The sequence below is a fragment of the Amphimedon queenslandica genome, unplaced genomic scaffold, assembly GCF_000090795.2.
Source record: "Amphimedon queenslandica unplaced genomic scaffold, v1.1 AMPQUscaffold_13320, whole genome shotgun sequence".
Classification (NCBI taxonomy): domain Eukaryota; kingdom Metazoa; phylum Porifera; class Demospongiae; order Haplosclerida; family Niphatidae; genus Amphimedon; species Amphimedon queenslandica.
In genome coordinates, this window is record NW_003546444.1 from 130,817 (window position 1) to 154,560 (window position 23,744).

Here is a 23,744-nt window from a genome sequence, read left to right on the forward strand (position 1 = left end):
GAGAGAGAGAGAGAGAGAGAGAGGGAGAGAGAGAGAGAGAGAGGGAGAGAGAGAGGGAGACCTGGTTTATTTCTATTGACCTGTGGTCCTTAAGGTTAAACTTGATATGTCTTATTTTGTCTAGACTCCATAACGATAATCACGTTATACCAGTCATTGTTGGAATACACTTGTCCACACACACTCTTTTGTTAGCATTGGTTTTACTATACATGTACATGTACATACGTATGACCAGCAATATGTAAATATTGTATACAAACATACCTAGACTTGTTGATAAAGCTTAAGTAGTTAATGATGTTTGTAGTCAAGAACAATGGAGCCTGCATTGTCCTGCATTAAAGCTTTTATTTTTTATAATAAGGACAGCATTCAAGTGTTAATTTTATAGTGTAGCTTATAAAATAAAGACACATACCTTTATAATGATGACATTTTGTAATGTCCTAGTTAGTACAAGCCTATACAAGAGTACCTCTGAAATGAGGACACCTCTGTATTAAGGGCAGGTAGTGTGGGCCCAATGGTGTCCTTAATAAAGAGACTATACTGTACATGTATTAAGGACAGGTAGTGTGGGCCCAATGGTGTCCTTAATAAAGAGACTATACTGTACATGTATTAAGGACAGGTAGTGTGGGCCCAATGGTGTCCTTAATAAAGAGGCTACACTGTACATGTATTAAGGACAGGTAGTGTGGGCCCAATGGTGTCCTTAATAAAGAGGTTACACTGTACATGTATTAAGGACAGGTAGTGTGGGCCCAATGGTGTCCTTAATAAAGAGGCTACACTGTACATGTATTAAGGAAAGGTAGTGTGGGCCCAATGGTGTCCTTAATAAAGAGGTTACACTGTACATGTATTAAGGAAAGGTAGTGTGGACCCAATGGTGTCCTTAATAAAGAGGTTACACTGTACATGTATTAAGGAAAGGTAGTGTGGGCCCAATGGTGTCCTTAATAAGGTTTAATGATACTTATATCCTACTGATGACACACATTTTGAAGTGCTTTCAAATTATAAAACATATTGAGCTCTTTCAGTAATGTTAACTTGAGCCATCATTAAGTTCAGTAGATATATGTACAGTTTTAGATGTAAGTAACTAAATGTTGTGCCTTTTTCAATATTGTGCCTTTTTCTAGAAGCAGATTAAGTTTACTATGCTGCTACTGTACTAAAACGTTTAAAATATGCTAGTTAGTAATTGTAGAAAGATTATGTGGCAGCTCTAAAGCGATACCTGATAGTGTTTGGCGTAGTTTATAGATTCAATCAGAGATATTGTGGCATGCAAATATTTAAAAACAGACCACATCAAATGTCACATCTTGTACACTGAGCCATAGTTGTTATTCATACCATCATTTTTGAACTGGTTTTAATTGGATCTTTTCCTTTGAATTTTACCAGTGCGTGTGTGAGGGGGTGGGCAGACTGTGTGTGATTAATTGGAAGTGTCTTTTGATATTCATTATTTTATCTCTCCCCCTCTTTCTCTCTCACTCTCCCCCCCTCTCTCTCTCTCTCCCCTCCTCCCTCTCTCACTCTTCCCCCCTCTCTCTTTCTCCCCTCCTCCTCCCCCCTCTCTCTCTCCTCCCCCCTCTTTCTCTCCCCTCTACAGCTACTGGTCCTATACTTTATCCTTCTGACACTGTCTATCGCTCTATCCCTATGGCCCCCATTGCCATCACAAACACAACCTACAACACCCAAAGCTATGCATCCTCCACCTCTGCCTCTCGCTACCAACAGCCTCCGCTCTCTCACCTCTCGGGAGCCGGGGGAACCGCCCACAACTTCCAATATGTGGCCACGCCTACTTCTTACCATCAGCAAGCCACGTCTCCTATACACTCACGTCCTGCTCTTTATAATCAGTACACTCCAGTCCAAGTCTTGCAACCTATGCCTTATCTGCCTCCATCCGGAGGACGTCATACGGCCCTTACAGGTACCACTATAGATCAAGGGGCTGGTTATACGCCCACGGACTCTTTTTCAACGCAGTCGACAAGACATTGGAGTCCGACGACTTATCCTTAATAATTAATTCAATTATTATTAATTAATTATTTAGCCTGGTATATTAATTATTATTATATATTATAGTTATTATTATTGTTGTTGTTGTTGTTGTTGTTGTTGTTGTTGTTTACGCATTATTTCATTTATTATTTTTGTTTTGTTTTGACCACCAATGGAACTTTGTGTGTACATTTATTTTTTGATTGCCCCACACTAAATTTTGCAGGTAGAACAATTTAGTTACTTCTCATTATTATTATTATTATTATTAATAAATACTACTATTATCTCTTTTTGTTTTTTAATTCATTAATCCTTATTTGTGTTTAAATTATATATTATATATATTATTATTATTATTATTATCACTTGTTAAAATTATTTTGCGGCTACTTTTGCAGCCAAAAATTTATGCAACACAAATGCGCTTACACTAAGAAGCTAGTTTGGAACAATATTGATTAATATTTTATAGAGTTAAAAGCATTTTAAGCCAAGTCCCTCTTTTAGGGATTGGATATGGTTTTTGAAGCATCAAAAAAACTAAAAATGCATTTTTATAAAATAGAATAAGAAATTAATAAAATTGATAAAAATTAAATGATAAAAAATAAAAATTAGAAAATTTTAAAAAAATTTGGAGGTGTGAACAAGGCCTTGTTCACACCTCTAAAGGTGTTAACAGAGTGACAAAAATTTCATGCTCCACCAACTTGAGTTTAGGACTTGATGATACAGTATTGCAGTACATAATGCACTATATTTCAGTATAGTCTAGTTCTGTTACATCAATTAGTTACTGTTACCATAGTAGTACATGTAGATAAAGATTAACACAGTGGTTTAATATTTGTTAACTGCAAAATGAAATAATTGTACAAAATATAAAATAGTTTTGAAAATTTAAATTGACTTTCACAACTAAGTATCAAACAGTCAATCCTTTTCTTCTCTTATGTCGTTTCTCCATTGCTTGATATTCTCAGATTTAATTCCACTCCCGCCACAGACAATGACTATTACATTGCTTAAGCTTTTTGGAAGCTTTCCTTCACCTTGGAGGCGAGGGATAAGACTTTTATCAGTTACTGCAGCAAGAGCAGCCCCACAGGCCGGAGGGACAAGAACTTCATGATAATCTAAAAAGAGGAGAGATAGAAATGAAGAGGAAACTTGGGTATAATTTTTATTTTTAAGTAACAGCAGACAGGAGGAAACTTGGGTATATTTTTTTTAATTTTAAGTTTAAAAATTAACAGCAGAAAGTCGGATGCATTCTTTATATAGAAGGCACCGTAAATCTGGTATACCGTATAGCGCTTTATTTTGGTAGCGCTTTATTTTGGCAATTTTGCTATAAAATTATAATTGGTGGTTTTTAATTTGGTGGTTTTTGTGGCACATGCATTACTGAGCATGCGCATTAATGATTGGTGGTCTTAATATTGGGGATTCTGTTTGCAAACCGCCAATCACCAAATTAAAGCGCTATATGGTATTTCGAGTGATGGTAGTTTTCGTAATGCAATGAGGCATGCTAAATTTAGAACTGCTAATAATTATTTCCTTTAAACGTATTAATGTATTGGGGTAAATAGGCAGCATATGAAATTTTCCAACACCTAAATTTCCATTCTGTATTTTTGTATTTTATAACCATTGAAAATAACCAGATTTACGGTATTTTACACAGTAAGGAATATAACTGGTAGTTGATACACTAGGTGCTGTTTATTGAAATAGTATAAAGAATATCATCAAGAGGCTGTACTGTATATACTTGCATATAATTATTCATGTACCTGACATAAAGACACAAGCTTTCAGTGCTTCCTTGTCTGGAACTACACACGAGATAACATTTTTATTTTGGAGCCACTCGTAGGATCTTTTACTGACCTTTAAAGCACCTAAACATTTAGCTATACTATAATAAAAACATAGAAAATAATATAAAATGGTGCATTTTACACAATAAATGATACTCAAGCTTTTTAATGCATTTTTGATGCAAATTTGTAAAAAAATTTGCATCAAAAGTTGGTTAGAGTCCTTGGTATTTTGTTTAAATGGTTTCAATAAAAAGCTAAAAAAATTATTTAACAATTTTGAACTGATTCGAATCAAAATTAGATTTTTTACAAATTTTAAAGTTACTCCAAAATTGGGCCCAAAGTCCCTGTACTATAGTACAGGGTTTTTGGTCAAACTTTGTCAAAAATGAAAAGGAAAAAAATTTCAATTTTTATAAATTTTTTTGATACATATACAGGTACTTATGTTGTGTAGAAAGTTTGACCTAATTACGATCAAGTTTGGGTTTTTTATGAATTTTAAAGTTACTCCAAAATTGGGCCCAAAGTCCCTGTACTATAACAGGGATTTTGGCCAAATTTCATCAAAAATGAAAAGGAGAGAATTCTCCATTTTAATAATTTTATCTGATACGTATACATGTACTTATGTTGTGTAGAAAGCTTGAACTGATTACGATCAAGTTTAAATTTTTTATGAATTTTTAAAGTTACTCCAAAATTGGGCCCAAAGTCCCTGTACTATAGTACAGGGATTTTCGTCAAATTTTGTCAAAAATGAAAAGGAGAAAATTTTCAATTTTTATAATTTTTTTGATGCATATACAGGTACTTATGTTGTGTAGAAAGTTTGAACTGATTACGATCAAGTTTGGATTTTTTATGAATTTTTAAAGTTACGCCAAAATTGGGCCCAAAGTCCCTGTACTATAGTACATGGTCTTGGTCACAGATTTTGTCATAGTGGAAGAAATAGGTTTTTGCTTGTCACGGATTTACTTATGTTGTATTTAAAGTTTGAACTGATTACGATCAGATCATTGACTCATTAAGTTTATCCTAACCTTGTTATCTCCTTAAGAGATTCCCACCTTCCCTCTCTCACACACAGATTCAAGCTATCCGCACCCTCCGTTTCCATGGCAATAAAGGGGATGTGACCCCACCCAACCCTCTCCATCCCATGAAGTATTCCATTCATTAAACCACCACCTCCAACTGACGCTATTATGAGATCAGGAGGGGCGGAGTCTGATGGTAACTGAGACTTTATTTCAGTGACAATAGATGAATGGCCTTCCCTGGAGAGAGAAAGAGAAGAAAGGAGAGAGTGGGAGAGAGAGAGAGGGAGGGAGAGAGAGGGAGAGAGAGAGAGAGAGGATAGAGGGAGAGAGAGAGAGAGAGGAGGAAAAAAGGAGAAAGAAAGAGATAGAGGGTTGAGAGAGAAGAGAGAATAAAGGGAGAGAGACAAAAGTAAAACTAGACAAAAAGGAAATACATACCATATTGTTGGATGGTCAAAAGGGTGAATCATAAAAGCCCCTATCATTATAAATAATAATAAACTATTATTCAGTTGCATATTTCTAACCTTCTTTATTTGCAGTTTTCACAGCCAAAGCATTAGTCTCATCCCAAACCTGTTATAAGAACAGGTTATTGGTGGCGTACGAGGATTGACATACCTTTCCATGTACATGTACACTGGCCCCTCCCTCTTTTAACATCTCTCTCATGACCTCACGAGTTGTCATGGGAACATACACAGAGATTGGTGTGTCTAGTTCTTTTGCTGCTCTAGTAGCAGCTAGTCCAGCGTTACCACCTGAAAATATGAATGAAGACTTTAAGTGACCGGGTTTCTTTCAAAAGCCAATTGGATGAATGGAAATTGTTGTTCTGATATGTATTGAAAACAATATATAGCTGGAAATGTTGGAATTCAATTTTAAAGTTTTGTGTTCATCAAAGCACATGTAATACCGTAGAGTGCCTTTTTTTAGGGCTATAAATTTCCTGGATTTTCATTTCGCGGATTTAATTTTCATGAATTTATGCCGTCTGCCATCTTGTACCGTATTAATTTGATTTTCGTGAAAGTAATTTTCGTGAATCTTTCAAAAAATTGCAAAATTTATAGCTCTCGAAAAAAAGGCGCCCTACGGTAGTTAATGAGTGTATTAACAACTACCACACCTACACCAGCAAAATTAAATTCATTACAAAGTTTGAGCTGATTCTGATTTGTCAATATGTAAATTTTCTAGCTCACAGTACATGTACCATTAATACTCCTAGTGTTAGTAGGTGTGGTTTAATACTGTACAAGTACAATTACAAATAACAAATCAACAAAGATGAAAAATGACATAGAAGTGGGTGCACATTATAGATCTAATTACCTGATGAACATACAAATTTCTTATATCCTTCATCAACACTCTATAATAAGAACATAAGCAGGTAAAATCAATATGGATCTAGATTTACATGCCTTTTTACAGAGTAAGCTAATCCCGCGGTATTTAAAGCTCCCAGTGATCTGCTGTGTCTCCATCTTTAGCCACACGCTGCCCCCTAAACTCTTTGAGAGCTCCTCGCATCTCTTTAGCTCTGTTTCTACATACATCCTAGTTTTTCTACCATAAATCCAGCCACACCCACAAGAAGCTAGATCAGAATCAGATGCATGCAGATGATGCAGTTGCAGGATAATTAGATATCAAACTGTGGACTTTTCATTTTATGGAAGATGCTAGCAGCAAGAAGGATAACTCATCATAACTGAGAGGAAAGGGTGCAACATGAAAGCTAGAGAAAAGACTTATACTTTACCCACTTTTACATAGGTCAGAGATCAGCTAAAACAAATACAGATATGCTATTGTCATAATATCTAGATATTCTATGATCTGTCTTCTGGTGGGCGGGAATGAGAAACCACTAATTCTTTGTTCATAGTTCCTAGTATAGATTTAAAATATCTATGCTTTCTTTTCATTGTTTAATAGCCGCACGGCTACCGAGAGCAATCTTAATTCTTTCAATGTAGCCTTATCATGAGAATACTTATAAGCTGCAATTTTGTAAGTGACCACAGTTGCGACAGTAAATTGAATTGTTCAATAACTTGAAGCATCATAGAGAGTCATGAGTCCAGTTTTAGCTCTACTCTTGCTATATCTCTTTAGTAATGTCAATGGAAATTGCTCTAACAGTAAGGAAAATAGTAAATCAGTTTGAGACCCTTTTATGATTATTATTTCTATAGAGCTTCCCACTGGTCTACCACGTTCATGCAAGGACTGGTATGATATGGGTGCCACTCAAAGCTGCGAGTATCCAATATTTTCTAATAGCAATGTTGCAAAAATGGCATGTAATCCATTAGCATGCATAGTTACCATCAATTCTTCTGTAGGTCTACTGTGATATGGAGGGTACAAACTGTGATGGCACAGGTGGATGGACAAGACTGGCCTTTTTCGATATGACCCAGCCTGGTGCTACATGTCCTAGTGGACTAAGACAACAGAGCTTTACTGCCATCCCTCATCCCCTCTGTAAGAGGCCGTCTTCCTCATGGGCCAGTTGTGCTTCAACAAAATTTACAGCTATATATTCAGGAATGAAATATACCGAAGTCTGTGGACGAGTTAGAGGGTATCAGCTAGGAAGTCCAGAGGCTTTTGTTTCAAGCAATTACTATGGCATAGAGAGTACTTATGTTGATGGCGTCTCAATCACTCATGGAAGATATCCTCGCAAGCATATCTGGTCGTATGCTGGGGGATACCAGTCTCATAGTACCAGCCGATTTGCATGTCCTTGCAATAAAGGTTACAATGGTGGTAGTAATCCCAGCTCTTTTATTGGAAGTCATTATTATTGCGAATCGGGTACCCCATCTGGTGTGGACTATGTCAATGGTGTCCTTTATGCGAATGATGTTCTCTGGGATGGTAAAGGATGTGATGGAATTGAAGGTCCTTGTTGCACTAATCCTAAACTTCCTTGGTTTTATAGGAAATTGAGTCAGAAGACAACAGATGATATAGAGCTGAGAATATGCAACGTTAGAGAAACTGCTATTGATGACGTACCTATTGATATTGTTGAAATATTTATCCGCTAACTGCAGTGATGGATTGTATACAATTTTGATGCAAAAACTAAGATTTTTAGGATTTTTGTGAAATTATTTTTTGATGAACTAATTATTTTTTGCAAAAGATTTTTTTGAACTTAGAGTTAGAAAAATGGAAAGCAATGAGAAGCATGTGGGGCATGCAAGGCCACCAATGAATATCATTATAAGTACTACATGTCTGTCATAAATATATCACTATGCATCATATAAATGCAATAAAAATTTGCGGTGATTTTGGAGCTATTTTTTGGAAAAACCATAAACTATACAGGGTACTTTTCATTTCTTAAAATAGCCATAACTCAAAAATTGAAATCGGAAGCACTTCAAACTTGCTACACAGCATAAGGACGTCAATATGTATCAGAAAATATAATAAAAATTTGGTGTAATTTTTGAGCCATTTTTTGAAAAAAAACCATAGGCTATAGCTTTGGGTATTTTTCAGAATTTTACCGTTTTTTTAAAATAGCAATAACTTGAAAAATTGAAGTCAGAATCAACTCAAACTTTCTACACAGCATAAGTACATCAATATGCATCAGAAAATGTAATAAAAATTGGGAATGATTTTGGAGCCATTTTTTGAAAAAGCCATGGGCTATAGTCCATGCTTTTTCTGAAATTTTGCTACTTTTTAAAAATGGCCATAACTTGAAAAATTGAAGTTGGAATCACTTCAAACTTGCTACACAGCATAAGGACATCAATATGTATCAAAAAATCTAATAAAAATTTGAGGTGATTTTGCAGCCATTTTAAAAAAAAAACAATGGGCTATAGCCTTGGATATTTTTCAGAATTTTGCTGTTTTCTTAAAAAATGGACGTAACTTTAAAAACTGAAGTCGGAATCACTTCAAACTTGCTACACAGCATAAGGACATCAATATGTATCAAAAAATCTAATAAAAATTTGAGGTGATTTTGCAGCTGTTTTTAAAAAAAACAATGAGCTATAGCCTTGGATATTTTTCAGAATTTTGCCGTTTTCTTAAAATGGCCGTAAGTTGAAAAATTCAAGTCGGAATCAACTCAAACTTTCTACACAGCATAAGGACATCAATATGTATCAGAAAATGTAATAAAAATTTGGGGTGATTTTTGAGCCATTTTTTGGAAAAAACCATGGGCTATAGCCTTGGGTATTTTTCAGAATTTTGCCGTTTTCTTAAAAAATGGACGTAACTTTAAAAATTGAAGTCGGAATCACTTCAAACTTGCTACGCAGCATAAGGACATCAATATGTATTAGAAAATCTAATAAAAATTTGGGGTGATTTTTGAGCCATTTTTTGGAAAAAACCATGGGCTATAGCCTTGGGTATTTTTCAGAATTTTGCCGTTTTCTTTAAAAATGGATGTAACTTAAAAAATTGAAGTTGGAATCACTTCAAACTTGCTACACAGCATAAGTACATCAATATGTATCAGAAAATGTAATAAAAATTGGAGGTGATTTTGGAGCCATTTTTTGAAAAAAAAACCATGGGCAAAGTACAGGGTACTCTTCAGGATTTGGGCATTTTCTTAAAATGGCTGTAACTTGAAAATTTTTTGTTTGAATCCGCTCAAACTTTCTTATCACATGATCTAATCTAATACGACTTTTTAATGATGAGTTGAGATAATCTTGCTAGCCACTAAAGATGAGATCCTTTACTCATTATGATGTTGAAAATTAGGCATGGCCTATGGTCAAACCCATATATATATAATGGTTTAGCAAGAAATGGCAAATCATATGTGATTCAAGTCATAGTATCAACATCCTCACATTATACCAGTAGCATGACCACATGGAAGCCATGCAGTGCAGTGCAAAGCCATAAGTTTTTGAGGTCTATAGATATTAATCTTTTTATGGAATTGTGGCAGCCTAGCATATAAAAGTTTTCACTGAAGTATAGACTTCAATAAATTGATTAAGGCATCATGATTACTACTATAGCACACAATTAGCTACTACTAGTCTACTACCGTGAAGCTGGCACATCACGTAGCGTTCCTGGCACTGTTCCAGTAGCTATTTGAGCAGAGTAAAAAAGTAATCCTATCTTGCCTAATATCCTGACAGAGCTTTGTCTAATTTAGTGTCATCATCAGCTATAGTTCTGGTAAGCAGTGAAGAGCAGCCATTGATCAGTAGTGTGATCAAGTGAATTTGCAAAAATAAGCTGTGATCACTATGATGTGCTTTGCAATTCTTCTCTCCTTCATTGTCCTATTGCATGAAGCTAATACCTCATCAGTTTGTATGGATGACTCATGCTCTACCAGTGCCAGCTATAATGGATATACTCCTTCCCTCTATCACAGATATTGCTGTCTCCCAACTAATAGTGGGAAAACATTAAAAGTAAGAGAAAATAATTCCAACAAATACATCCTCTGCTCAACTACTGGCCTACCAAAGGAATTTTGCAACTCTCTAGGAGTATACAGTCATACTTCTTGTCATGAGGTATTAGATGCCTATCCTAATGCAGAATCAGGCTATTACTACATCACTCAAAGCAATGGAGATATCGTTAGTGTGTACTGTGATATGGAGGGCAGGAACTGTGATGGAAAAGGTGGATGGACAAGAGTGGCCTTCCTCAACATGACCCAGCCTGGTGCTACATGTCCTAGTGGAGAACTAATAAGTCCATATATAAGTTCTGTTGACTCACTTTGCTGGAATGCTAATTCATTAATAGCTGATTATTATTCAGATACAGGCTGTGCTTCAGCTTTCTTTCCATCCACAGGAAACAATTATACAGAAGTGTGTGGACAAGTGAGAGGGTATCAGTCTGGAAGACTACATGCTTTCCATACACCAAACTATACTAATAATATAGACAGCAGTTATGTTGAGGGGGTCTCTATAACGCATGGAGCAAATCCTCGAAAGCATATCTGGACATACGCAGTAGGAGAAGAATCTGATACAAATGATGACAACTCGTGTCCCTGCAATGCAAACTATACTGGTGGTAGCAATCCAAAGCTATTTGTTCAAAATCATTATTATTGTGAGTCAGGGGTTCCAGCCAGTGAACAAGCTAACAGCACAATCCTTTATTATAGTGATGCTCTTTGGGATGGTAAAGATTGTGATGGAGTTGAAGGTCCTTGTTGCACTAATCCTAAACTCCCTTGGTTTTATAGGAAATTGGACGAAGAGACCACAGATGATATAGAGCTGAGAATATGCAATAGTAAAAAATACATATATGATAATAGCCCCATTGATATTGTTGAAATATTCATTCGTTGAGATACAGAACATAGATCTATCTATGGTTGAACTTGTCTTACTTTGTTGTTATTAATAATTAGAATTTTAGGCCTTATTTTTGAGCTTAAAATAATTGTTTTGCTGCTAAAATTTCTATATAAGTCACTAGTACAATTTAAAAAGAGAGCTATGAACAGTCTACAGACAGCTATAATCTAAAGGGTGACAAATTAATATAAGCTAAAAAATCAAGATTAATATACACAAAACTAAAGCTTTGTGGAAGTACAATGTAAATTCTTTATATATTCCAAATACCATCGGGAACACACAATACAGATGTGTCCTTTTTGGTATTTTACAGATAAAATTTGGACATTACAGAGAGTCTTTCAAAATGCGTACATAGTCCCATCGACTGTGCTACCCAACTAATGCCTGTACCAGTAGTACTTGTTAGTAGTAATTATAAAATCAGTTCCCAATGACAGTTATATAAATTATATTTTTCTCTTCAATGTCATCATAATATGAATAATTATTTATACATAAATAACTTTGTTGCTGATTTCATCACAGTTTGTGAGCAGAGGACATGTACAAGAGAGAGACAGAAAAGAGAGAGAGAGAGAGAGGGACGTGGGGGCTTAAAAAAGGGAAGTTAGAGAAAAAAAGGAACAAAAAAACACAACATCAACTTTACATATTTTAACTCTTTTCCTCTGCAAGGGCATTAATTGGAGTAGGTGTTCTGTTTGAAAGAGACAACTGACGAGGAGGTGGGACCAGTAAATCAGTCGTCGCCGCTGTAAGAGACGTCGTTATGGTATGAACAGAAGTGGGAGCTCCCTGATCACCAAATGGGTTGCATAATAACTCGTCAGGACTCCAAGAGGTAACTTTAGAGGAAGTGGGCGGGGCATCAATCCCATTATCAGTCCCTCCGAGTAATTTAGATAATTCGCTGATTCCTCTAGTAGCGTATTCAAGAGAATCAACTTCTTCGGGTGAGCTTGTGGCTGATGAATTCAAAGGCATTGAGAGAGACCGAGCATATAACATTAAAGATTGCTGACTGCTAATGGTCTGATAGGTGGAGCTTGTGGGCGGGGGGAGGCGATGAGAATTAGTCTCTGCTGGTTTGTGATGATCAATCTTGCTCTCCATTTTTCTGAAATTGAGTACATTCGGTTTGACAGGTGGGGTCGTGGGAGTGGTCACTGTAGCCGAGGCCGTTTGAGGGGCGTGGTCAGGCTTTTTAGACAATCCGGCGACAAGATTAGATAACAAGTTTAGATTGGAGAAATCGCCAGGAGAAGTGGGCGTGGATGTAGGTGCAGTCAAATCCTGGGGTCCATCTTGTTTAAAAACATTACTGGCACCACTGCTTGGAACCAAATCAGAGTGGGTGGAGTTAGTCACGGCACATGTATTGACATGTACAGGCGAGTTAATTGTAGCAGTAGAAGTAGTGACATTATTATCTTTGATAATTATAGTTGATAATGAGCGAGGTGACATACTAGTAGAAGCATCTTTAACGTTCAACGGAGCCGACAAGTGAAGAGGAACACTTCCTTTAACAGTAGCGCTGAAGTCTTTAGGTAATGAGGAAGTGGGTGTGGTCGATAATATGACGCCTCCTTTACCGACAGAGAGTGATGTGAGTTCTTTATCGGTTTTGACAAGGCGCCCACCACTTCCGTTAGAAGTAAGAGAAGAAGTATCAATACTAAAAGTAGTAGCAGCACCGGAATCAGATAAACACACAGAGCTACCTTGCAACATGGCCAGAGTCTGCTTGTTAAGGATAGTGGAGGGAGGGAGGAGGAACGCAGCCTGCTGGTTGCTACCTGTCGCCGCCAGCAATAAAGCCATGTTGCCTAAATTACCTAAATTGAGCTCAAGGACAGGGCCGTCCCTTCTCTGGTGAGACTTGGAAGCAGACGAAGAGGAAACAAGCGGATAGGATATACGAGATGTCCCATCAGAGCTAGTGTGTGTCAGTAAGTGTGGATGCATTACGGGGCTAGCTGTACTGCTAGCATTATCGACTGAATTAAGATGACCATTAGCCACACCAATGAAAGAAGAGGGGGAGGAGGCAGTAGAAGAGGAAGGGGAGGAAGATGATCGCAGTATCCCAGAGGTAGCTATCAAATTAATGTCCTTGCCAGCCATTACTGCCCCGCCTCTTACAGTTGGAGTGATATGAGATTTACTGACAGAAGGCTGTGGGTACGCAACAAGGTTTTTACCAGCTGCAAGAGGAATTTGAGGTCTTAGTTTATCAGTGGGGGCTGAGCGAGAGCGAGCTCTTAGAGTTGGTTTCAAATCGAGACTAATATTGTGGCTCGTTCCGCTGGTGGGTGTGAGAAAGGTAGGAGCTAATTTCTGATGAGTGTAACCACTCCCACGCTTCTGCTGACTAGGGGGGCGACCCCTGGGGGCTTTATTAGTGATAGAAAACCCGGTTGACTTAGACCCAGAGGATCCAGCAGTCTTAGCAAGACCTGGGGACACGACAGCAGCTGCAGCAGCAATTAGCTGAAGTCCTGAGCTACCTTGAAGGTCCATGGGCGGGCGTGAGTATGTATGATCATGAAGCGCTATCTCAACAGGGACAGTGTTACTAAGAGCCTCAGCCGCTGATAGGAATATATCAAGAGGACTTTGAAGGGACTCACTGTTGACTTGATCGATGGATGAAGATGAGAATCGTAACGGTTTGAAATCCTTGGTTTTAGTTTCTTCCGATCCACTGTCAGTCAGCGTGGTCTCAGAGTCACTCTCGTCCTCATCTTCATCTTCCTCAGTTTCAGTTCCATCACTTTCTTCCTCGCTCTCTCCCCCTTCCTGTGTGGCTAGTGGGTGTGTCAGTGGGTGTGGCTTCTTTTCCACCTTCTTTGATACAGTGACTGGAGAAGAGAGGGTAGAAGCTTTCTTTATTTCGGCCATTTTCTTTTTCACTTTCTCGGCATTCTAGGGGAAAGTAAAAAATTACATAAGTTAATTTTTATCTTTCAAGTTAAAAAATTATTAACATTACCAAACAATAATTATTAAGCCACTTCTTTATGTGCTAATTTTTATGCTTTGATGCATTTGCAGTTTGACTCTACACAAACTTGAACCATTCTAATAATTTAATTTATGCATCATTCGGCATATTATAAAATTTCCCCAAGTATACTAAAATTTACAGACTTATACTGGATATACTGAGCTACAGTACAGTACCTTTTTCGAGGAATGTTCAGCGAGTGCGTTATTGAGTTGTAGCTGTTGGTCTGTACAATAAGTATCATAAAACTGCTTGCACTGTGTGGCACTCTTCCCTCCTCCAACCTCTCTGTACACTTTACCCCAGGCACGACCATATTTGCACAATCCTTCTTTAAGACTTGATATCTCTTTATCAGTCCAACCATCATAGTCTAAAAAAGGACAGATAGTCAATTAGATGTACACGTATATTGTCATTTGACATTGATACAACTGTGTGTTCACTGTGTTGTACTAAATGCCATATTTTCATACTTCAAACTCCATTTCCCATTCTTTCAAGATTCAATCTCATACCATCACTCTACCCATTCTCCCAATACCAATATCCATTCTCTTACTCATTCCTATTCCTTCTATACTCAATCCCATTCTCCCATTCTCATACTCTCAATATTCATACCCATTCACTCAAGCTCATACTCATCCTGATACATGTAATACTATATTAATTCTCATTCTCATAATACTCATACCCATTCTCTCAAAACTCATACCCATTCTCTCAAAACTCATTCCCATTCTCACAAAACTCATTCCCATTCCCTCAAAACCCGTACCAGGCACTCTAGGAGGTGATTTGATAGCAACAGGAGGGAGAGAGGTGGGGGAGGTGAGGACAGAGGGAGCAGCAGAGGAGTGTCCCCCGTCAGAGGATGAGAGGCGTGGCTTTGTCTTTCCTAATAAGGAGGACGAATGAAGGCCTGAATTCATATGATAGCTCGGATGGTGCTTGCTGAGTCGGCGTCTTTTGAATGACGAGCGACGGATTAGCTGCTTGAAGTTTTCTTTCTTCTTAACCAAATAATAATATCGAATACACTCGTTCATGGACTAGAGGGAGGGAGAGAGAACGAGATTCAAGAAGGTAAAAATGTGTGAAAAGGATAAATTTATATATATGTAGGACATACATTATACATGTACAATGTTATATTTAGAAATAAATTTTAAGAGACCAATCTACAATGTAACAATGTAACTACTAGAAATGGTAGTGTTACATGTATAGGTAATAGGCATATGAGATACCAAAAGGTGAAATGAGAAATCTAAACCAAATATGGGAGACCAAAAGTCTCCTACACTCCCTCTAGATCTAACAGTGTACATGTACATTGCGATCATACAATACATGTACATGTATACATGTATAATCATTATGTACATGTACATGTACAATGTATACTTGCATGTATTGCATACCTTGTTGGGCAGGAATGATGAGATCTTCTCAAAATTCTTTGGAAACTGGGCAAACCTACGCATCAATGCAAAATCGAATATATAAAATACATGTATTTATAAAATAATTTAAAAATAATTATTACAAATAACAAACTTGTCTTTGAAGATTGCTTTCTCTTCATCCGACCAAGAGTGAGCAGTCTTTGTTGATCTGTGTACGGCCATTGGATCAGATATGAGACCTGGAATGATGACAGTAGTCAAAAATGAGGTAATAAAAGTAATTGAAATCTATCATTAAATCTTGTAGCAATGGAAATTAGGATTTCTTTTATGGTTGAGTCGAGAGTACTACAGGGTCTTTGGCTACATTTTGGAGCAACTTTAAAATTAAAAAAAAATATATATATATATAACGTGATCTATGCTAATGTAGAAAGTTTGAGCTGTTTCTGACAAATAATTTTAAAGTTATTAGCATTTAGAAAAACGAGCCAATTTTTGAAAAAAAGCAAAAACTATATTTTCAATTTTGTGTTAATTTGTCAGAAAAGTAATGGAAACAAGGACAAGTAGGATTCCAAATGATGACTATCTATAATCCAAAATGAAAATCCTACTCTCGTGATGCAAATTCTACTCTAGATTGCATTTTCAATGTTATTGTAATCAGCCGTTTGGAATCCTGCTTGCTTTGTTTTCATTACTTTTAAGGAATAGTACAGGGACTTTAGCCCAATTTTTGAGAAACTTTAAATTACAAAATGAGCTTGAATGAATGGCTGTGGATCAAGTGAGTGCCTAACTGTGACTGCTAATATACTTAGGTATAACTTCCTACCTATAATGTCATATCTAAAGTAACACTATCTCTTTAAAGGGAGACAGTCAGAATATAATCATGATCATAATGATTTGATCATAACACACATGATCATTAGGAGGACTGGTATTTATGATAGTTTCTACTTGCTCACAATGAAACCAGTAGATGTGGTATAATATACTACCACAGTCTCAAATGCCAATATTAGGGAGCATTATCAAAAATGAAACATTTTCTACCATTTTTGGTAAAAAATAAACTATAATAGCACAGGTTTATGGGGAAAAGGTCCAAATGTATTACAATCAGTGGTTAATTTCATAATCAAACTACATAGCAACAAGAGTGACAATTAGAAAAACACAATAATTATAAACACTAAAAAGTTAAAACACAACACACACATACATGTACATGTACTTTCACACTACTTAACATAAATCTCATAATAGCTAACAGGACTGTCTTCACCTCCAGCACTAGTACACACTCTCAACTCAATATAGTCAGTAGTGGTGTTGCTACCATAGTCTCTGTGAAACCATGGGATACCAGGAACATTACAACAAGGTGATTCAAGAGAACCACAACCTTGACCATCCCAAAGTGGATCAGATGTGTAGAGGATACTTAATGAACCATCATGAGGATTACCAGATTCACAGAAGTAATTATTACCAATAAAAGACTGCACTGATAATGTACTACCATTATTACATGGACATGAGCTTGATGAGATTTGATCTTGACCAGCCATTAGTGTCCAGACATGTTGACGAGGAGACCCACGAGTGATACTAACACCATCAACATAATAAGAATCAATACCATAAAAATTATTAAGAGTATCTACATGGCCATATTGGTATCCTGTTACTCTACCACATATCTGAGAATAACTGATACCATTAGATGGGAACTGAACTGATACACAGCTACCACTACTGCTATTTCTACCACAAGCTCTAACTCCTCCTGACTGGTCCAGACCAAACCCAGAAGGACAGTTCTGTGTAGCATCAGTCATATCCAGATATGCTAGTCTTGTCCATCCTCCTCCTGAACCACACAATGATCCCATATTACAGTAAGTAGTATAATTAGTTGACCCATTAGTTGATGCTAATACATAATATCCTGATGGACTGCTAGGTTGTTGTTCTTTTAACTGCTTACACGAGGTAGTTATAGCAGCTGAGTGATTATGCATTAATGTTCCCATATTAGTGATATTACAGTAAGCAGTATAAGTAGTATTACCACTTGCCAGTATATAATAACCTGATGGACTGAGTGGTTGTCTCTCCTTAATCTCTTCACAGGAAGTAGGTAAAGCAGTTGAGTCATTCTGCAATACTAATAGTTCTTGTGCTATTAATAATATACCATTGACTACTGCAGCAGTAGAGGTACTGGTGTCTTATAGATTAGAGAGAGTATTGACAATGTTAATGAGCTTTTGTGCAGAATCTCTTGTAGTTTGTAAGATTTGTTTATCAACTTCAGTGAAGCTGGTATTGCTCTGAAATAATTGAAGGGTATTTTGTGATACACCACTAGCCCATACATTGAAGTCAGGAATTTTCAAAGTATTTAAAAGCTTTTGGGAGACCTCCTGAGCTATGCTATCAGCGAACTCACTGCTGCTAGTGCTTGCAGTATTAGAGCACTCAATAACATTGCGAAGTTTTTCATAAACATTTTGAGCTATACGATCAGCCCATTCATTTGTATTACTACTACTGATAGCACTAGTTGCAGTATTACCATTATCAGTATTATTACCAGTGGAAAAATAAATATCATATGCAACCCATCCAGCAGAGCCAAGTAATATTAGTAACAGTATCAATATGAGACAGAGCAATACTGTTATGCACAGTAGTGGTTTACTCCAAGATGACTGCTTCTGTTTAGTAGGTAGAACAGATTCTTGACTTTTTGATTCTTCCTTCTTACTCATGTCTCCAAGTTCAAAGGCTCCCTTCTCCTTCTCATTCATCCTTGTTGACATGTAGTCATCGGCTGATTCAAGAAACTGTTCCAAATGTTCAGCCATATTACGAGTACAAAAGAGCTTTCTACTCTCCACTAATGGCACTTTTCTTTATATAGAGACACAAGTTAGTCACAAACAAAGAGATATTAACTTTCTATAGCTGTGGTGAAAGCAACAGTGTGCTGATTTAAAAGCATTTCAAAATAAATAAAGAAACTGTACTCAGCCTAAAGTTTCAATACTTGTTTGCTAGTTGTTGACACTTACACTACATATATCTTTGTTTTCTTTAAGTATGCATTTACTGTGCAGTATTTTTCACTAAATCTATATTACATGTTTATTTTACTTTATAGTTTCATGACTTACTATGTATAGTCTACAAAAATCGTTCAAAATGGTCATCAGAGTAGCCCATGTCTCTTAAATTCCTGTGACCCACACCGACTTTACTAACTGTTGTTACATTAGTGCCAAAATGATAAGCATTGCCAAATACTCCAATTATATCATACGAAAGTTAGTACATGTAAATACATTATATTTTGGAGCAAATAAAAATCCAAACTTAATTAAAATCCATTTAAATTTTTCTTCTCTTAACTGCAGTGGATGCAATTATATTTGCAGATCTGAGCATGCACAGCTCAAATTAAATTTGCTCCAAAAGTGGGCCCATGAAATTTTCAAGTGTTTAAAATTTTGTGTTTTCAATGAAACATGCTCAAAAAGTAATATTCATGTGAGCTAATTTTCATGTTCTGGCCATAGTCTACATACAACAGAATGGCAGTAGAGGTGGTTAAATTTCGTGGATTTAAATTGAGAACAGAAAAAACAAAAATTAATACACTACGAAAATGACTAAGTACTGTATAGGGGTTTCACTGGAAAATGGAAATACATGTAAATTTTGCTAATTTTACATTTTTATTAAAGTCATGAAATTAAATTCCACAGAAGAGGTGTGGCACACTAGGAAAAATGGCTGCAGAAGGTAAGATTTGTAAAAATTTATTCCACCAAATGGCAAATCTAAACAAATTCGCAAAATTTTATACCAACAAAATAAAACCCCCATATGGTATAAGGTATCAATAAAAATGGCCATAAAACATTCTAATGTTCATAACAATGCTGCTACCCTCTAAGCTCACATTGCTACAGTACTTGTAGTCATGTACAGTGTGAATACACGACTTATGATCCTTACCATTATTATTAATAAATTGAACTCGTCTCTCTCTCTTCTCAATCAACATTGGAGGCAGCACAGCATGTGTTAGCTGCCATCTACCTTTAGCCTAAAATAAAGAAAGAACAATCGTGATCTATCCTCATTGCTTAATCTATATATTCCTTTATGACTACCGTATGTATTTCTTTAATATAAATAATAATAATAATAATAATAATAATAATAATAATAATAATAATAATAATAAATTAATAATAATGGCAAAATTTAAAAATAAATACATAATGTACATTGTACGTGTAATTAATTAAACCACACCCACCTCATCCTGCTCATATAATTCATATGCTAACTGATTCAATTCAGCTTCACTTCTCACTACACCAAATGACCTCACACCAACTCTGAGAGAGAAATAAAAACAGAATATTTATATACAGTAATAGATGCACTTGTACATGTATGTACAGTCAGGGTTTTTCCACAAAGCATGCTAAGTGAGCTAAACAGCATGAGCTTCATGAGCTGACAAGCACTACAATACAGTACATGGCATTTGGAGCAACTTAAAAAATTCATAAAAAATCCAAATTTGATCGGAATCAGCTCAAAGTTGATACACAGCATAAGGACATGTGTAGGTATCAGAAACAATTTTTAAATTGGAGAATTCTCTCCTTTTCATTTTTGGCAAAATTTGGCCTCAGACCATGTACTATAGTACAGGGACTTTGACCTGATTTTTGAGCAACTTTAAAACTCATAAAAAATCCAAATTTGATCGGAATCAGCTCAAAGTTAATACAAAGCATAAGGACATGCACCTGTATCAGATAAAAATATGAAAATGGAAAATACTTTTCTTGCAATTTTTGTCAAAATATCCTGTACTACATACATACATGTAGTACAAGCTACGTCGCCTAGTTTTAATCAACTGAAAATCGACTGACAAGAATCTGCATGAGCTCTATGTCAAAATCTTATAAGAAACCCTGGATACAGTATCATCATACATGTACATGTACATTAGTTTAAAATACATGTACATGTACAATACATGTACTTTACATTTGTTTATGTATTGTATACTGGCATTTACAAGCGCATGTACATGTACATGTACCAGCATCGTAAAATACATCAACTGAGTTTAACATGCTCATGTACATGTACATGTACATTTAGTTAATAAAAGATGTACATGTACATGCTTTTACCTGCTGTGTGCTTCGTCTCTTAGCTGATCTCTCTTTGACCGAAGCTCAGGGAAAGCTTTCTCAAATAATTCTTTGCTCCTCGAGTCTCTGTTCCTGTAACAAAGGGAGAAATGGATGCACATGATATACACATACATATATGTGATAATACACATGTATTTACATGTACATGTACATGTATTTACATGTACATGTACATGTAAAAGTACATGTATGAAGACCACATGTACATGTACTTTTATATGTATGGTAAAATTACAAGACCACAGTACATGTGGGAATAACATGTATAAGAATGTTGGCTCCTTACTTTTTCTTTATTGATTGTGTCCATCTGTCTATCCTCTTCTCCCAGTCTGCATAAATACTCTCATATTCTTCACACAGAGCTAATTCCTATCAAAAAAACAATAATAATAATTATTATTATTATTAAAGAGTAAAAATAACATCATACCTTGCGATATTTTTCTATCTTCTTCTTCTTTAAATATGACAACAGTTTTGGTAAAAAGACTTTGTGACTATAATAATAATAATAATAAATCACTTTTAAAATTATACATAAAATTCACTACATGTACATGTACAATTATTATTATTTTACAGTTCCCTCACCTTTCTTTGTTTCTTAGGAATTGCTCAGTATCACTTGGTTGATAGTACAGTGGCTGCAATACATAATAAAAAGAATAATTACAAAGCCTCTCTTATTCTGCCTTCAGTCATTTTCAATTCATACACTTCTGTCTCTTGATCTCTTTCCTCTTTTATCCTCTCTTTCTCTCTCTCTCCCTGCTTCCTCCCTCCCTCCCTTTCCCTCCCTCCCCTCTCTCTCTCTCTCTCTCTCTCTCCTTACTCCCATTCCTAGTTTGTTATTATTAGGTCCAAACATAGCAATCTGAGAGTTGAGAGCTTTCAGTCGGTTTTCATTATACACAATATCAACAACTGATCTTTTGTCGGTCATCTTTTGCTGGTGAATGGATGGGGAGAAGTGGGTGGGGTCTGTAAATGAAGCGGATGCGACTGATGATGCAATGACAGATGAAGATGATGAGTTGATTAATGAGGTGGGCGGGGCTGAAGTGAGACTGGGTGTGGTTATACTGGAAATAGGTGTGGTGAGTGATATGGAGGAGTTTTCCTCCTATAAAAGATAAAGAAGTGAAAGGCATGTAAAAATTGTAAATTAACATACCCTCCTAATCTCTCTCCCTCCCTCTCTCCTCCCTCTCTCTCTCTCTCTCTCTCTCTCTCTCTCTCTCTCTCTCTCTCTCTCTCTCCCTCCCTTCCTTCTCTCTCTCTCTCTCACTTGTCTTTTCTCAAGGACAGTTATCTGTTGCTCTGTTGACGTGATCTCGCGGTCAACACGTTCCATCAACTGCAGCAACTCTTCCTTGCTTCTTACAGGATCCGATTCCGGGGGACCTTTACTGCTCTGGGGAGACGAGGGAGGAGGAGGTTCCTCTAATGGCTCCTCGTCACTGACAATGTCCTCAAGGTAAGCACTTAAACCTGAAGCAATGGGGACTCCATCACTCTCAGCCACTGGGGGAGGAGGAAGGAAAGGTAAAAAAAGAGAAATAGGATAGGGGAGGGAGAGAGGATGAAAGAGAGGTAGGAGAAAACAAGATTAAGAAGAGAAAAGAAATGAAATATTATATAGCATGAAATTTTAGACGAAGTTAAATTTGGTGAATTGTTGGTAATTGGTGAATTTTAATTTGGCAAATTTGTGGCCATTTGCCATTGAGCATGCGCATAATGGTTCAAAATGGTCAATTTTTATTTTAGCAAATGGCTATCAAAATGCCAAACTCGACAAATTTAATTCCCTCCAGCCACTACATGACATACAATGAGCCACTAAAGAGATAGAGGGGGAAGGATAAAAAAGGAGAGGTAGAAGAAGAAAAATAAGATTAAGAAGACAAAAGAAATGAATTCCAGTCTGACATGCGTTCATTATACTCATGTAGTAGGAGCAAAAGGCTATCAAATGACAGCTAGATGTACTGTACATGTGCGTGACTGCAATGCAATAATGAGATGCTTGTGTGCAAACATCCACCCCATGAATCACAACACACAATCACACACACACATGTAACTGCATGGATACACAGAGTGACATATAACATGTACATGTATAGTGATGATGTAAGATTAATTAATTACTTACCTCCGCTGTAAAACGAGTCATTACTGCTCAAAGCCTCACATAATGGCTGGCAGTTGGGAGAAGTGTCGACAGTAAGGTGAGGCTTCTTTGTAAAAGACTCCTCTCTCTCCTCCTCTCTAGAAATTACAGCAAATATTATTTATGGTGACAAAATTTAAGTTAATTAATATTTAAGGGTTAAAAATTGAAGCTACGCCCATCAGAGATTAAATCCGCCCAAGCCACGCCCAGTCTTGTTTTCTTTTTTGTGTATTTTTATGACTCACTTGAAATCACTGAGAGAGCTATGGTGCCTTTTTCTTTCCATCCTGTCCATCGACGGACTGATATCTCTACAGTAGAGAGGGAGGGAGGCGGTTAAAACACTTTGCGGTACAAGGAAAGTCTTACATGCTCGCTGTGGGTTTGGTCGAGTGTTCCAACTCGATTCTGCGGCCGCTGCTTTTCGACTCCATTTTGGAGATAATCTCATGCCAGAGTCTAGAGTTTCTGTGATGATTTGAAGCCCAAAGAGTTGTCTAGTAGCGAGAAAAAGAGAGGCTCATTCGCTCCAAAGAAACGGCCATTTTCGAAAGCTCACACGACGTGTTCTAATATTACTTTTCTAAATAAGCGATTTG

At 36.6% G+C, this 23,744-nt stretch overlaps 3 protein-coding genes across 3 annotated transcripts; 1 reads left to right on the forward strand and 2 right to left on the reverse strand.

Annotated features, from left to right (window-relative positions):
- Nucleotides 1–2,858: 2,858 nt before the first annotated feature.
- On the reverse strand, nucleotides 2,859–6,628 carry LOC100634528 (serine dehydratase-like). The gene is made up of 8 exons (XM_011406671.2): nucleotides 6,343–6,628; nucleotides 6,251–6,290; nucleotides 5,534–5,673; nucleotides 5,440–5,488; nucleotides 5,351–5,390; nucleotides 4,913–5,149; nucleotides 3,837–3,961; nucleotides 2,859–3,173 (listed from the first exon to the last, which is right to left on the reverse strand). The coding sequence occupies exons 1-8, from the start codon at nucleotides 6,475–6,477 to the stop codon at nucleotides 2,971–2,973; spliced, it is 969 nt and encodes a 322-aa protein (XP_011404973.1). The 5' UTR covers nucleotides 6,478–6,628; the 3' UTR covers nucleotides 2,859–2,970.
- Nucleotides 6,629–6,715: 87 nt separating this feature from the next.
- LOC109583194 (uncharacterized) lies at nucleotides 6,716–8,075 on the forward strand. Its single transcript, XM_019998438.1, has 3 exons — nucleotides 6,716–7,065; nucleotides 7,120–7,223; nucleotides 7,270–8,075. The coding sequence occupies exons 1-3, from the start codon at nucleotides 6,999–7,001 to the stop codon at nucleotides 7,981–7,983; spliced, it is 885 nt and encodes a 294-aa protein (XP_019853997.1). The 5' UTR covers nucleotides 6,716–6,998; the 3' UTR covers nucleotides 7,984–8,075.
- Nucleotides 8,076–11,708: 3,633 nt separating this feature from the next.
- On the reverse strand, nucleotides 11,709–23,600 carry LOC105313338 (platelet binding protein GspB-like). The gene is made up of 16 exons (XM_011406672.2): nucleotides 23,515–23,600; nucleotides 23,391–23,456; nucleotides 23,125–23,240; nucleotides 22,255–22,490; nucleotides 21,799–22,089; nucleotides 21,558–21,610; nucleotides 21,397–21,463; nucleotides 21,250–21,335; nucleotides 20,940–21,032; nucleotides 20,042–20,123; nucleotides 19,735–19,825; nucleotides 15,851–15,938; nucleotides 15,715–15,769; nucleotides 15,069–15,342; nucleotides 14,464–14,660; nucleotides 11,709–14,205 (listed from the first exon to the last, which is right to left on the reverse strand). Exons 1-16 carry the CDS (start codon nucleotides 23,577–23,579, stop codon nucleotides 11,932–11,934), a joined length of 4,134 nt encoding a protein of 1,377 aa, XP_011404974.2. The 5' UTR covers nucleotides 23,580–23,600; the 3' UTR covers nucleotides 11,709–11,931.
- Between the last annotated feature and the right edge of the window lie 144 nt (nucleotides 23,601–23,744).

Bases quoted from the DNA above. Each gene is read 5' to 3' on its own strand.
- LOC105313338 (XM_011406672.2), bottom strand. From the start codon at position 23,579: ATGGAGTCGAAAAGCAGCGGCCGCAGAATCGAGTTGGAACACTCGACC. The intron at 21,611-21,798 runs GTAAGGAGAGAG...TATGTATTGCAG, and splicing joins ATAACAAACTAGGAATGGGA to CCACTGTACTATCAACCAAG. The intron at 20,124-20,939 runs GTAAAAGCATGT...TTTCTCTCTCAG, and splicing joins AGAGACGAAGCACACAGCAG to AGTTGGTGTGAGGTCATTTG.
- LOC109583194 (XM_019998438.1), top strand. From the start codon at position 6,999: ATGAGTCCAGTTTTAGCTCTACTCTTGCTATATCTCTTTAGTAATGTC. The intron at 7,066-7,119 runs GTAAGGAAAATA...TTATTTCTATAG, and splicing joins CAATGGAAATTGCTCTAACA to AGCTTCCCACTGGTCTACCA. The intron at 7,224-7,269 runs GCATGTAATCCA...ATTCTTCTGTAG, and splicing joins ATAGCAATGTTGCAAAAATG to GTCTACTGTGATATGGAGGG.
- LOC100634528 (XM_011406671.2), bottom strand. From the start codon at position 6,477: ATGTATGTAGAAACAGAGCTAAAGAGATGCGAGGAGCTCTCAAAGAGT. The intron at 6,291-6,342 runs GCATGTAAATCT...TTCTTATTATAG, and splicing joins TTAGCTTACTCTGTAAAAAG to AGTGTTGATGAAGGATATAA. The intron at 3,174-3,836 runs GTACATGAATAA...TCCTCTTTTTAG, and splicing joins AGCTTGTGTCTTTATGTCAG to ATTATCATGAAGTTCTTGTC.